Genomic DNA, 14,642 nt, shown 5'->3' on the forward strand with positions numbered 1-14,642 from the left:
CCCCTACAAACTGGTGCAGAAATTGAGCAACCTGGGCCTTGACAGCTCACTGTGCTCATGGATACTGGATTTTCTGAGTAACAGACCCCGAAGTGTCAGGATGGGAGAACACACATCATCCACTCTCACCCTGAACACCGGTACACCACAGCGGTGTGTTCTCAGCCCCATCCTCTATTCTCTTTTCACCCATGACTGCTCTACCATTCACTCCACCAACACCATTGACAAATTTGCTGACGATACCACCCTAATAGGTATCATATCAGACTGTGATGAGACAGCCTATAGGGAGGAGGTACAGCATTTGGCAGAATGGTGTTGTCATATTAACCTGGACTTGAACATCACAAAAACCAAGGAGCTGTTGGTAGACTTCAGGAAATCAAAGCACGTCAAGCACTCTGCTCCGCACATATACGGGAAAGAGGTGGAGAGAGTAGAGAGTTTCAAGTTCCTCGGCATCCACACCTCGGCTGACCTCACCTGGACTGCCCATATCTCTTATCAGGTGGGGAAGGCCCAACAGAGGCTCTACTTCCTAAGGAAGCTAAAGCACGCTCTCCTCCCTCATCACCTGCTGATCAACTTCTATCGGACAACTATAGAGAGCCTCCTGACGTATTGTTGTGCAGTGTGTTTTGCCAGCTGCACAGAACAGAACAGGAAGGACTCGCAGCGGGTGGTGAGGGTAGCAGAGCGGGTTATTGGCACAACATTACCGTCCCTCAGAGACATTTATACTGGCAGACTTCAAAAGAAGGCTACTTGTATTTCAAAGGATCCCACTCATCCTGGATATCACCTGTTTTCCCCTCTACCTTCTGGGAAGAGATACAGAGCATTAAGGACGAAAACAAAGAGACTCCTTAACAGCTTCTACCCACAAGCAGTGAAATGTATAACACCCCCTTCCCTTCTCCTGCCCCCCTCCTAAGACGGCGGCAGCTAAATGCATTACACTTCCAGGAATGGCGGGTGTGCAATCAATAGTCCTACCTCCACCCATCCATATATTATTAATTTTGGACTGCACTCCTGAGGTTTCAGAGTTTATTTTATGTATATATTCTTCCTCATGCTGCAAAACGTTGAGCTGCTAAACTGTGTTTCATTGCTCCACAACAATGACAATAAAGATATTCTTAATTCTTCTTCTTCTTCTTAAAAAAATGTTTTTAAACTCATCATTTGGGGGAGGGGTGAGAAGATAGAGAGGGGGATGGAGAGAGAAACATTTATTAAGGAGGTATTATTTGTTAGTGATATTACACATTTTTACATTCTTGCAGGAAAGTCTCATGACTTGAAACTCTCTCTCCCATCAACACATTGATTACTGTAATTGTATTAGATTACTTGGCACTACTGCACTGACTCCATTATTGTATAGCTAATTAATGTAATGCTGGAGATTTAAGCAATAACATTAATTTTAGATCAGACTTCCACAGATTCTCTCATTTCAGTTTCCACACAAATGATCTTGCAGAGTATACCAACCGAGAACCTCCTCAGTGTCCAACAAGGTGTGATAAGTAGTCTTTGTGCAGTAGTTAAATGTCATTTTGGAGCTACACATACTCAAGGGATTCAGCAGATACTGGAACACACATACAAAGTGCTGAAGGTGCAAGACCTTTCAACTAGTTGAGTAGTGTTACCGCAGCTGATTGTGGGCTCCAGCCTGACTCTGATTCTGAGTGAGGCCAATCATTATATATGGAAGGAAATGAACAGTTGATGTTTTGGCTAAGACCCTTCATGTGGACTAGAAAAAAAGCTAGAATAAGAAGCTAGTGGGAAGGAAAGGAGTACTAACTGGCAGGTGATAGGTGATCACAGGTGAGGAGGAAGGTTGGTGGGTGGGGAAGATGATGATGTGAGAAGTAAAGAGCTGAAGAAGGAGGAATCTGATAGGAAACAGTATGGAAGATGGAATAAAGGGAAAAAGGGGGTGGGTGGGAGCCAGAGAGAGGAGATGGGCAGATCATGAGGATGGGGTGGGAAGGAGATGAGAAGGGGAGAGAAGGGGGAGAAAAAAAATAGAATGTGGTGGGGTGGTGATCACACCACTTAGAAACTTAACTGCGTCTAACGTATTGGGCACGATTGAATCAACTTTGCAAGAAGAGGTCTTCTTTTATTCTGCTGTTAGCAGCAGTGCACAAGTTGAGTAAATCTGGGACCATTGGCAGGTTCAGGGAAAGAAGAATATGGGCTGGTTGAGACTCGTGGTCCAAGGGGTTGCCAAGACATGGATGGGGATGTCTTGTAGGCTCTGGTTGGATACTCTCTGTGAGTTTGTGAGTGTCATCTGGTGTGGAGTTTAAAGAAAGCAGTGGGCAAAGACATGGTGGGAGAGTACTAGAAAGGAAGGTGAGTGAGTCAGAAAGTGAGTAACTTAAGGGTCATATGGGAGTCAGGTTCCTGATTCCAAACTGTTAATCTACTTAGGGAGCTTTACAAAAAGAAATCCTCATGGAAGCCAACAGAAACAGAACTGGCTTATGGAGAGTGTGAACCATCCAGTGAACATATAACTGGTGGTACTCAAAAATGCCTTGCACATCATTGCCTGGTGTTATTTGTTAATCAGTTACTGCACATTTCCACAATCTGGCAAAATGAAAAACTTACCCACTAAACACAATATTTATTAGAGTTGTATCAAATTACTTGGTACCAATGCACCGACTCCATTATTGCATTGCAAATTAATGTAATGTTGGAGATTTATGCAATAAAATTACTTCTACAGCAGAGAACAAAACGCTTAGGTTTTCTGTTTTCAGTTGCTACACAGAGGATATTGCAAAATACACCAGCTTGGAACATCCTCTGTGTGTGTCATAAGCAGCAGACTCACAGACGAACATCGAGCCAAAATCACTGACTTTACGAACAGTACTCTAAGCACCCAGTTCTATCAGAAGTTGTGTCGTTCAGTATCTGATTTTTAGACAACTGTATAGCATTCCATGCAATAAAAGACAGCAGAGATTCTGCAGTGCTTCTGAAAGAAATCCTCTTTCACATACATTTAGCAAGAGGTCTGATGGCTTTTCTCTGACTTTTTCTCCCAAAACAGTATCCCTGACTCATTTGCCAGGGTCAACAGACTGCTATGAGGTTTCAAACTCCTTGGAGTCAGGGCCTGATTTGATGCAGAATGTCTGTATATGTTCCAAATTTCCTGCACTAAGTATGGCTGACCTCAACACTGCAAATCATTTGTCCGTTGCTTTGTCCACAAGGGATTGTCCCCATGTCCTACATTCAGGGGCTCTGCAGTGTGATTAAAGTCTCAAGGAACTGCTCTCTGGAATGCATAACCCTACAGTGCTTCACATGAACTTCCCACTCTTACAGAATTTTACCGCTCTACCCTCCCATTTGTTCACCCAAGCTTGGGACATTGGACTGCCCACCATTTCCAAAATCACTAAGCAACACTTAAAGAGAGATACAACACTGAAAAAAAACCTTTAATGTACTGACCACCAATCACCATTTTCACTCATCCTACGCCAACCCATTTGATTCTCCTAACAGTCTCAGCAGCTTAATGGTGTAAATCAGGCATCCTTCACATCTTTTTAATGATCACAAGACACAGATAGATATTAAGAGCATCAGGTACTGCAGGTCTACCCCCATCAACAAGTTCCTTGAAAGCAGTGGAGCTGGACTTGTGGCAAGCTGCATTGCGAATCGTGTCCCCTGCTAGCTACCCAAGGATGAAGGCATTAGGGGCCTTCCAACTAATGGTACAAATGAGTGTCTTGTAATCACTCATTATTGTAATCACAAGACCCTATTGGACATTGGTTATAAAGAATACTGTAAGGCTGGTTCATTGGCGAGACCTTGGTTGCCTTGGTTGTTGTGCGGACCAGGCCCTTGTGCCAGCTTGCTTCATGTTACGTTGCCTGTTGTAGCCAGCACCAGGGAGGGAGATGCTGGAGGCCGTGTGGGCACTTCAGTTTCCTTCCCGGGTTGGGGGTTGGCCCCTCCCATTGGTGCTGCCCTTCAGTGTTCGCTCGGTGGAAGGCAAGCTGAATTGCGTCCGTCTGCAGCTACACAGCATATGATGAGCTGTTCTGGCAGAAATGTTCTCCAGGACAACATCCCATGCACCAACATTTTACAAGGCATGACACTCAGGGACTTGGACTATATATTTTTTGTGACTATGTTTTTCTACCATCATAACTAGAGCTGCTATGTGCTCTGTGCGACTGTTGGTGCTGTGCTTTGCACCTTGGCCCCGCAGGACGTTGTTTCATTTGACCGTATTCATGCGTATGGTTGAATGATAATTAAACTTAAACTTAACGCAGTTCCTACCACCCATCCACACACTGGAAGCAATTTATAATGGCCAATTAACCTACCAACACACACATTTTTTTGCTATGTGGAAAGGAATTAAATGATCTGTAGGGAACCCCATGTGGTCACAGGGAAAATGTGCGAATCCATACTGACAGCACTGGAGGTCTGGATTGAAACCAGATCACTAGAGCTGTGAGCTGCAGTCTATCAGCCACAGTACTCTGCCACCTCACCAGACCAGACCTGTTTGAATTCTGTTTCAGTCACAACTCTTAAACATTTGGCTTTCTAATGATGAAGTATCAGCAGCATGTTATTTTTCAACGTGAATTTTGCCACCTTTGTATTGACTTGATTGTACATACTTCTCCAGGAGGTGCTTAGCACAGGCAAGTCCAGAAAATCTGTTAATGGCTTGGCAAAAATAAAGTTATTACTTTTACCGCCCCTAAAGTTTAACACAAAATGTGCATTCTCTTACCCTTATTCAATTTGTTTAATGTATTCTGTTGGTAAATCAGATGACCAACTGGCAAAGTTGTTTCTCAGCCTTTGATTTCAATGTACTTCTGTCATGTGGGAAATGGATCTTGGAAGCAATAATAATGTCACGCCCATGGTAATAATTATCAGTAATGCCATGGACACCCTGCATCAGTGAGAGGTCACTATATTTGCACAGAGCCAAATCCCAAACATGGCAATCTGGAACAAACAAACAATCTGCTGGAGGAACTCTAGGAGTCAAGTTATATCTGTAGGAGGAAAGGAATTGTTGATGTTTTGGGTTGAAAACCTGTATCAGGACAGTCAATGGGAAGCGGGAAATTGAGTACAAACTAAAAAGGAGTGATATTGCAGAAGGGAGTTTTGCAAGTTTAATTCAGCACAACTAGGCAGCAAAGTGGGGCAAAGTCACTTTGACAGAGGAACAGTAGAAGGAAGTTTCCTCTGCCAAAAAAAAATCTCCCCCCCACTATCTCACATTTCAGACCAAGTCCATCAGAAGACACACACCTGCCTTACCATGAGTTCACTTGCTCCTCCTTTCTTTGCATCACACTACTCTGTAAGCTTGCTGCAATAAGGATATAGGAACTCACCATAGGGAGTACTTGGTCTCAGCTCTGGAAGGAGCTGCCAGGAGTCCTGACCAAATGGATACAAGCCCATAGCCCCTGTCTACCTCCCTGCCTTGGTAGAATTTGTTTCTACTCTGAAATGGTAGAATGGTTGTGGCCCTTTCTTAAAGATCAAAATTCCTCCTGCATTACAGAAAATGAGGAGGAAGTGCTCAGTGAAGAATGTAAATTGCAGTACAAACATTAACCCCTTATTCATGAAGGTCTAGTAAAACACCATTCTCTTGCCAATGATGACTGATCCATTTTATCGTTTCTTCAATCATTTTTTTAAATTTCCAGTCACTTAGCTATTGACTGAAAGTACTTTCACATTTAACTAAGACTGACTTACCTGTTGTTGGGCAGCTAGAAAGCACTACCTAATCCGTAACACTCCACACCTCTTTCCCTACAGCCCTGGTGAAATGTCCTTTTCAGATATATAATGCCCTTTTGAATCACCAAGCTTGATTCAATAATTTTATATCAATAACCTCTGGCAACCCTGCCTTCCAGCTGAGCAACTAACATATGACAACAGTAGGAAATTGATTAAGTAATAGAGGACAATGTGTAGGGATAATTGGAAAGTACTCAAATTGACAAATAACTTGTAAGAACCCACGTGGCCTGTGCTGGGTCTTCAGTTTTTCATGACATTTGAACTTTACCTATATCAAGATCAATACCTTAAATTTTACTGACTCTCCTAAGTTGCATACATGGAAAAATGTTGGAAAGGAACAGCAAGTGACTTAACATGCATTTGAGGAGGGAGGGATACCAATTCTTCTGAGTGGAGTATCCCACAATTCCTTGTGAAAGTTTCAATATCCACTGCTAGTTCTGACCTAAGTCAACACTGGCATCTAGCCATTTTTCCATCAGCAATCCCCTTATAATATTTGTGAGACCAGTGCAATTTCCCACCTGACCCAAGCGCATCAGCCTCATTGATATGTATGGGGTGAAACAACTTCTAGGAGAATGCTAACTAGACATTTCATTTTTAAATTAAACTAGACAAGGGGGTGACCTGTTGGGGCACCCTTTGAGAGAAGGGTAGTGCAGTCTGATGTAACCAGAATGTACATTAAATTTTCCTGAATGCTATTGGCATCACTTTGCTTTGGAAACTTAAGTTGAGAACCTCAGTTTATTAAAGAAGAACGACGTGTAACAAAGCAAATCTAGCTCCTCCTCATTTAACAAAGAACACTTTTAATGGCATCATTTCTGGTTTATCTGCCACCCTTGTGCCTCTTGTTGTCATTCTGGAGACGTGCAGTCCTTTCATCCCCCGTCTCTTCATCTCTTCTGCTGTTTGTTGCTTGTCTCTGATCCTGGAGACGTGCATGCCTCTCCTCCTGTGTCTCTTCTTCTCTCATCTTTTTTTGTCCTGACTCTTTGATCCTGAAGTCATGCGGCCCTGGGCTCATCCGGTTCTTGTTCTCTCCCTCTCCTTGCCGCTTCCCGACGTTTGGCGTCATCTCTTGACCATAATGTCCCCCTTCCCTTTCCACGCGGCATAATTAGGCTGACCATTTTTTTTTACCCTAATGCTGGATAGAAGATACGAAGCAGTAACACCAAAGGATGCTGATTATTCTTGATGTGGTTGGTGCTGTCCTAAATGGACGTGATATGGTCACTGCTGTCTTTTGACTGCAGCATAGGGTTTTATGGGTGTCTCGAAGTACGTCATTACAATAAGATTTAATTATCTCTTATTAATGGGTGGCATTTAGATCTGTCCTATTCCTGCACATGCTGATGGTGATGAGCAGAATGTGACCCCTCGAAATAGAGCTACCCTGCCCTTTTGCTCCAGTAGGTGTTGCTGCTGAGGCTGGCCGTGCGCATGCGTCAGCCTGTCGCATCCTGATTTCCATGATGGTCGATCGGCTCTCAGGTGAAAGGCAGCCTGTTGATTTTTGGTGGATGAGCAATTTTATACGAATATATAACCCTGAACTTTGCCTGCATTCTGTAAGTTAGCGCATTTTAATTCAATTTAGCCAAAAAAACTGCCGCTGTAATGCACCGTTTGTGCTAATTGGAGGTCACAAACAGACAAACAGACAGACAAAGCATGGGAGTTTTAGTAGTATATAGATACATATAAAGTGTGAATGTATTTTGTTGTTTTAGCCTACAAACAAGTTTCTAATAGTCTTAATTGGGTATTATTTTATTATTTTCCATATGCTTTTAATTTTTTTGAAATATTAACCAACATTCAATTTCAAGAGTGGATAAGCTAGGGGGCGGAGCCTCTCCAGCAGTCAATTCCATTCTATGAGAGCAGTCAGCAACTGGTGGCTGAAAGTGGAAGACTGCATGCAGAATCACGCTGTAAGAAATAGCATGATTCAAGGACAAGCAAGCTCAGGATCAGCAGATGTGTATCATTCTTCCAACTACAGAAAGAACTGGGGACTTTCACCTTGGCTGTGAATGGCAGAGAAATGTGAGAATGAGCTCTTAGAAAGCAACAAATAAAATGACTTTTTTTTAAAGAGATAAACCTAACTGTGCATTTTTCATATTTATTTTGTCTGATTCTATCATTCTCCATATGTTGTTACTTGCACTTTAATGATTGCCCGTCAGGATATCAGTCCATTAATGCAGATGCAGGGTGGTGTTAAATTACAGCCAAACACATGTGCCATGTGGAGTGTATATAATTTTGGCCAGGAAGAGAGCAACATTCAAAACTGCCTTATTTATATTGGCCAGATCCAAGTCCGGTTACTACAGCTTCTTTGCTCTGAATCACCAATGGGGAAATATTTTGCTCTCAATTGTAATTTATAACAGCTGCTAATTTTCATCAACAGCCAACATTGAAAACATTGTCCAAGTCAATCCACTAAGCGCATAGTCACTGAAAATGGAAAGGAAGCAAAAGAAAAATTGGCACCTTACTTGCAAATACAGATGTTTAAAATTCCCAAATTTCCATACTCATTCTGACAAAATGTAAGATTCTCGCTCTTTTTCCCAGTGTGTCGCCCACTCTATTATTTGCTGAGAGTCATAAAACTGACAGTGCATTTCAATTCAAATTTGATTTCAGTAACTTGTACATGCCAAATAACAAAACATTGAAGGAGTCTGTGTGCACTGACAAGGGGAAGTTGCTCCCACTGGGTACAAAGTTCAGTAATGTTGCAAGAACTTTCAATTGGCTCCACTCTTTTACTGGGGGCGGGGAACTCTGAGTAACCATGGGAATGCAAACATGTAAAATCATAACAAGCTTCATTTACATGTCTTAATCAGAAAAAGACAATTTAAAAGACAGGTCAAGTTGGGCTTTAGTAGCATCTTAAATGTAGAAAGATCGAAAGGAGAGAAGATTTGAGAAGAGAATACTGTACTCAAAATAAGGGCCCAGGTGACCATAAGCACGACCATCATATGAGAGGCAAAAATAGGTCATATAGCCATGAGCAGGAAGACTAGAAGGAACACACAGATCCTGGAGGGATGCTCAACAAGAGGTTAAAGAGAGTTAGGGCAGCATAGTAGTGTAGTGGTTAGAACAACAGTTTACAGTACCAGTGACCCAGGTTCAATTCCCACTGCTGTTTGTCAGGAGTTTGTATGTTCTCCCCATGACCACATGGGTTTCCTCCAGGTGCTCCAGTTTCCCCCCCAACGGTCCAAAGACGTATTGGTTGGCAAGTTAATTGGTCATCGTAAATTGGCCCGTGATTAAGCTAGGGTTAAAACAGAGGATTGCTGTGTAGCACGGCCCGAAGGCCAGAAGAGCTTATTTCCCCCTGTTATCTCAACAAATATACAAAAAAATAGAAAGCAGAAAACTTTCATTTGTGACTGAGCCTTTCATTGATAACTAACAGACTACAGCTAGTAGAACCCAGAATTCCCAGGGATGGCCACTTGGGCTTATCTCTCTCAGTGCCTGAAAACCCAAATGTAAAAATAGGTTTAGATATGTTTAGTACCGTGTGCTCACGGGCTTGCTTATTCTCAATTATGCAGAGGTGGTCTGCTCAAGACTGGGCTGAAATATATAAACAGGAAAGTAATATCTCATTGTTAACAATCATTTGAAAACGTTTTAATAGTGTTAACAGTAGGCAAACAGAAAATCTGAACCATTCCCATGGTAACAATAACTCCACCTCAAGTGACTGTCCTGGTCCAGTGGTAGCTACCTTGCCTCTGTATTAGATGACTATGGGTTCGAAGCTCTCTCAATAACCAACACTGATGTTTCAAAATACCTCGGGCCTGCTGCACTCTGAGGATGCTCCTCTCAAACTGCTATACTGCAGGCCTGTCTGCAGACAGATATAATCTCTTGATGCAAGACATGTGCGCTCCTGGTGTTCTGGTCAATATTTATCATTAAGTAAACAAATTATGCTAATACACTAGCTGATATTAACATCCCACAGCGAGGACTAAATGCAAGTTGATTGAAGTTTATTTTATCACCGAGCAGCGTAGCCCTGAAACATTAATAGGAAGCATTTATCATAATGTCAACAATATACGCGGAGCCAAGCACATCCATCAGGATCCAGCAAATAAAGATAAAAGGATGCACTTTGTTGCTGGAATTTCAGAAAATCAGCTTTAACTGTAATAAATAAGAAGGGACTTTGCCCAAGCTTCAGCTTCCACGTAAAACCCAAGTATAAGGAGAAGTATGGAGTCACATGCTGAAATCTGGGTTAAAAAATAACCTGATGGGTGAACTCAGGTAGCATCTGAAAGGCAAAGGGATGATTGATATTTCACTCAATGCTGAGTGTAGAGGAAGATAGTCCATACAGAGAAGAGAGAGAGAGAGGTGAAACAGATGCTGGTAGGTAAAAGAAAAAAAGATAAGAAAATAAAAATGAGGTAAATAGAGTCAGGTGGGGGAAGGGGGATACGGGAGGTGAACTACGGGAGATTGGTAAGTGGGCGATGGGCAGGTAGATCCAGAAAGGGAGGGAGTTAGAAAAGGTGAACAAAGGGAGAGAGAAAACACATGTGAACTGGTGGAAGTTAAAAAGGAATACAGGGTGAGGCCACATTGAGGCCACAGCCATCCTGGGACCTTGAGGCCTTGTCAGGTGAGGCAGAGATTCACAGACATCTCCAACGTGATCAATTGCATTAAGTGCTCTGACATGGCCTCTGAGGTAGCCCACTCCCCGGGTTCCTTTTCCTTTCTCAACAGCCCACGCAGGTTTTCTTTCCCTTTCTTCACTTTCACCATACTTCCGCCCTCTCTTTACTTTGACTCATCATTCTCCTCTCCTTGGCTCCAACTGCCTGTCATCCTTCCCATATCTAGTCGTGCCCGTCGCCTACCAGCCTTTGCCTCAGACTTTCCTCTCACAAGGGCTGAGTGGCTCTCTTCCCTCTGCACCCTCACTCACGATACCACATCTCAAACTGACCAAACCTTTCCATCCACAGATGCTGCTTATCCTGCTCTGTTACATAATGTACTGGTTGGGCACAGGAGTACATTCAGCCAGAGACTCGTTCCACCGAGATGCAGCACTGAGCGTCATAGGAAGTCATTCCTGCCTGTGGCCATCAAACTTTACAACTCCTCCCTTGGAGGGTCAGACATCCTGAGCCAATAGGCTAGTCCTGGACTTATTTCATAATTTACTGGCATAAATTACATATTACTATTTAACTATTTATGGTTCTATTACTATTTATTATTTATGGAGCAACTGTAACGAAAACCAATTTCCCCCGGGATTAATAAAGTATGACTATGACTATTCTTCCAACAATTTTTTTTCTTCTATGAGGGTAAGATTTTTTGCCCTACACTTCTCATCCTCGGTAATCTTTCACTTGCAGTTACAAAAAATTCTATTGTTTTGTGAGAAACATCCAGAACAGTTTCATTCATCGGGATGGCCTGCAAGAATCAACCAAACATACTTCAAAAGAAATGTGTTACTATGCTAGGGCTGTGTCAACTGTTAAACCACTTTTTGTGTCTGGAAGATATTTTAATATCTTAATATTGGATATATCATTTACAATCCTAGTCACAAATACTGGTGCCTATTTCACATTCAGAGCAGAACAATTGTTGACATTTAGCCCACTTGGATCATAAAGTCAGTCATAAATGACCTAACTGATTATCAATAATCTTTCCAAGGCTGGGTTAGATAGAGGAGATAACCCACATCCTCCCTCATTGCAAAAATTGCTTCAAGAAGCCGTGGATAAAAAAAATGACTTGTTATTTCCGAGTGATTTGATATGCAGTGATAACACAAGAGAACCTCATCAGTCGCCTGTGAATCTAAGGAACAGAAAATTTGCAGTTCTTATCTTTCATCCTTCACGCTCCATAATGTAATGCCCTGGTTAAGATTTATACTGCTATGCTGTAGATTTCATTTCAGCAGTTTTCTGCAAAAGCAGTGTGTCCTGCTGGTAGAATGTTTCGGCTTAGAGATAAGAGCCCTGCTGTTCCACTTGGAATGTTCTGTCCGCCAATCAGGATGGTGGAATTGGGAGAAAGTTCTGGAGTGTCTTGGTGATGGACAGTGTGGTTCATGGGCCTTTTGAGCAGGAGCTGCGGAAAGGACAGGAGGCAAGACGGCTGAGAACGGCGTGGAAAGGAGAGTGCCCTTTGCACGGTGCTTTGTGCAGATCAGTGGTTCGAAGAAGGGCCAAATGTCCCAAGAGAGAGCCTGTTTGCTTGAGATGGATTTCGAGTGAAGTTTGGAATGTGGTGTATACCAAGGGTCCAGCAGGTGAGAAAAAAAAGACAACTCTAGGATGAGCTCCAACTTTATGTACACATTTGGAGTAGTTTAAGTGCAATGGGCCCTTTTATTTTTCTCTTTTCCCTTCCCTACCAACTATTCCATAAAGCTACAATTTGTAAATATACTCCCATTATAATTTTATGCAGTATACAATCTGTTATTTTATGCTGACTGTCAATTGCGTATGGGCAACACTTACACAGCATTCAGTCAAATCAAGGTTTCTATCGTCGGAATATCATGGCGTTCCTCTTTGGTTGAGCCCCAAATCATACTGACCATAGACGTATATTGTTTATGAAAGGTGGTCTTCTAACTGCTGTGTCTCGTGGCTGTTAGTCAGCTGACAAATGAACCAAGTTTGCACATGACCCCAGTGAGGAGCTACAAAAAGGATTACATTCCATTTAAAATTTGTCACTGCGCATACTTGATTGATACTGATGGAGATTATCAGGAAGCGTTGACAAGATTTTTGTTTAGAGTGAAATACATCAGCAGCACATACTCCCAGGGGTGCAGTGCTAGCCGGAGTGCACCAGAGCGCGTCCGGCACCTTTAAGAAAGAATCCGAAATAAACAAGTTAATTAATTAGGTGCCACCCAGGATGATTTGAGTAATCCCAGAAACTGCTGATCTCCTGGGATTTTTACGCACAACAGACTGTGGAGTTGACAAAGAATGGTGCCAAAAGCAAAAAAAAATTCTGCGAGTGGATTTCACAAGACGTTTTCGCTCACAGAACAGCTTAAAGATGTGCCGGACGCGCACCGGCTAGCACTGCACCACTGCATATTCCCCCTCTAGAGGGAGCAGCACCAACAGTCCAGACCACAAGGGGTATACATGTGGACAAGTTAAAAAGTTAGATTTCTTGCCACTGTATCAGAGCCCACTGAAATGTCAACTTGCAACAGTTTGTCTGAAATTACAATGCTGAATTTGTACTAGGTTGGAGGTTTTTTCTTTTCATGTACTCATTTACTTTTAGTGTTCTCTAATGAGTTAATCATTTTTAAAATACAGTATCTACTTTCATATTTTTTGCAATCACATTTAATGATATGCCTTTGATCGTTCGTGAGCCCAGGGTGTAATTTATCTGCAATGAAGGCAGCTCTGGCATCTTTGGCAGGAGAGTTCTCTACTTCCCTGATCCTTGCTGATAAGGTAGTAGCTGATAAAGGAGCCGCATGTGTGGGTGGCTAGCCCACTATCATAATGGGATGGATGGAACTAACTTTTAGACTAGGAGCAGCCTACATTGTTCATTTAAGATATATTGACTGAAACCCCGGCCAAGTCATAAACACTATGGGTTTGTTGACTAATTTTCATGGCTTTGGTTCAAGAAAAGTCCTTGTTTACTCTTATGACTCACCAGAGGTCAGATATTCCATCTATTTTAAATCTCTCTCTCAAATGTTTCTTCAAAATACCATTTTTCTGTAAAAGTACTCACAATCTAGCATCATTTCACAGGAGATATGACTTTTTTATCGTGCGCAGGTCTCATGAGCCTGAATTGAGGCTAGCACATTGAGGAACATCAGCCTTGATATTGCAAGTGAAGAGGTTCGCCCAGAGTCACAGCACACAAAGCATTCAAATGCAGCCACATTAGGAAGCTCACATGATCCCCAACTAGCAAATCTCTCTGGCAATGAGACTATTTAAAAGCTTCCAATTTTGTCACTGTACCTTTACTCTCCAATGTAAAACTGGAAGATTGAACTAAGTAAACTTCACAAATAGCTCCACCACCAGAATAACAACTTTCATTCTGTGCACTTTTCTAACAGACATCACCCCTTCCTGCTACATTATATAGTTTGTCACAACAATCCATTTATTTACTCCGTTCTCTTTATATTGAAGACACTTTTCTGAAACTCCAGGAGGCAGCATATCGGCCCTGCATAAGACAAAAGATTCTAGCAATAAAAAACCAAAGGATAACATCACAAGGGATTCTATAGCTAAGACCAACCACCACAGCCAAAACGCTTAATTTCAATGTCCCAAACACTGCCATACCCTACCTGCTTGTGTCGATTTCCGCCTGGCTTTCTTGATGTCCTCTTCTGTTTTATAAGTAGACTTATTCTCCAGTTGTTGAGTCTTAAACTCCAGGTCTTTCTGTCTCTCCGCCAAAGCTTTTCGAGCCTGTGAGAAATGCAAGTTCAGTTAGACCAGATCCAAAGAAGTTTTCCTTCCCTTGGGATCTACCAGAACAGCAGCAAAGGACACTGTGAACATGGGATATTGAGGTACTTACACATGCCCAAGAGAGAAGTTTTTGAAGGGGCATTAAATGGAAGTAACAGAGGAATGGCAGCTCCAGAGTAAAGACACAAATTGCCTGAAATGTTCTCGGGCCTGGTGACGGATTGTGCTGGG

General features: G+C 42.3%; 1 protein-coding gene across 3 annotated transcripts in view; it reads right to left on the reverse strand.

Moving 5' to 3' along the window:
- Positions 1-14,642, reverse strand: part of gas7b (growth arrest-specific 7b) — a 526,445-nt gene that overhangs the window by 46,858 nt on the left and 464,945 nt on the right. For all 3 annotated transcript variants that reach the window (XM_063074230.1, XM_063074232.1, XM_063074231.1), the window contains exon 11: positions 14,285-14,408. In XM_063074230.1, coding sequence (XP_062930300.1) covers positions 14,285-14,408 — 124 coding nt within the window. The remainder of the gene's footprint in view (positions 1-14,284; positions 14,409-14,642) is intronic.

The sequence above is a fragment of the Mobula hypostoma genome, chromosome 22 (genome assembly GCF_963921235.1).
Source record: "Mobula hypostoma chromosome 22, sMobHyp1.1, whole genome shotgun sequence".
NCBI lineage: Eukaryota > Metazoa > Chordata > Chondrichthyes > Myliobatiformes > Myliobatidae > Mobula > Mobula hypostoma.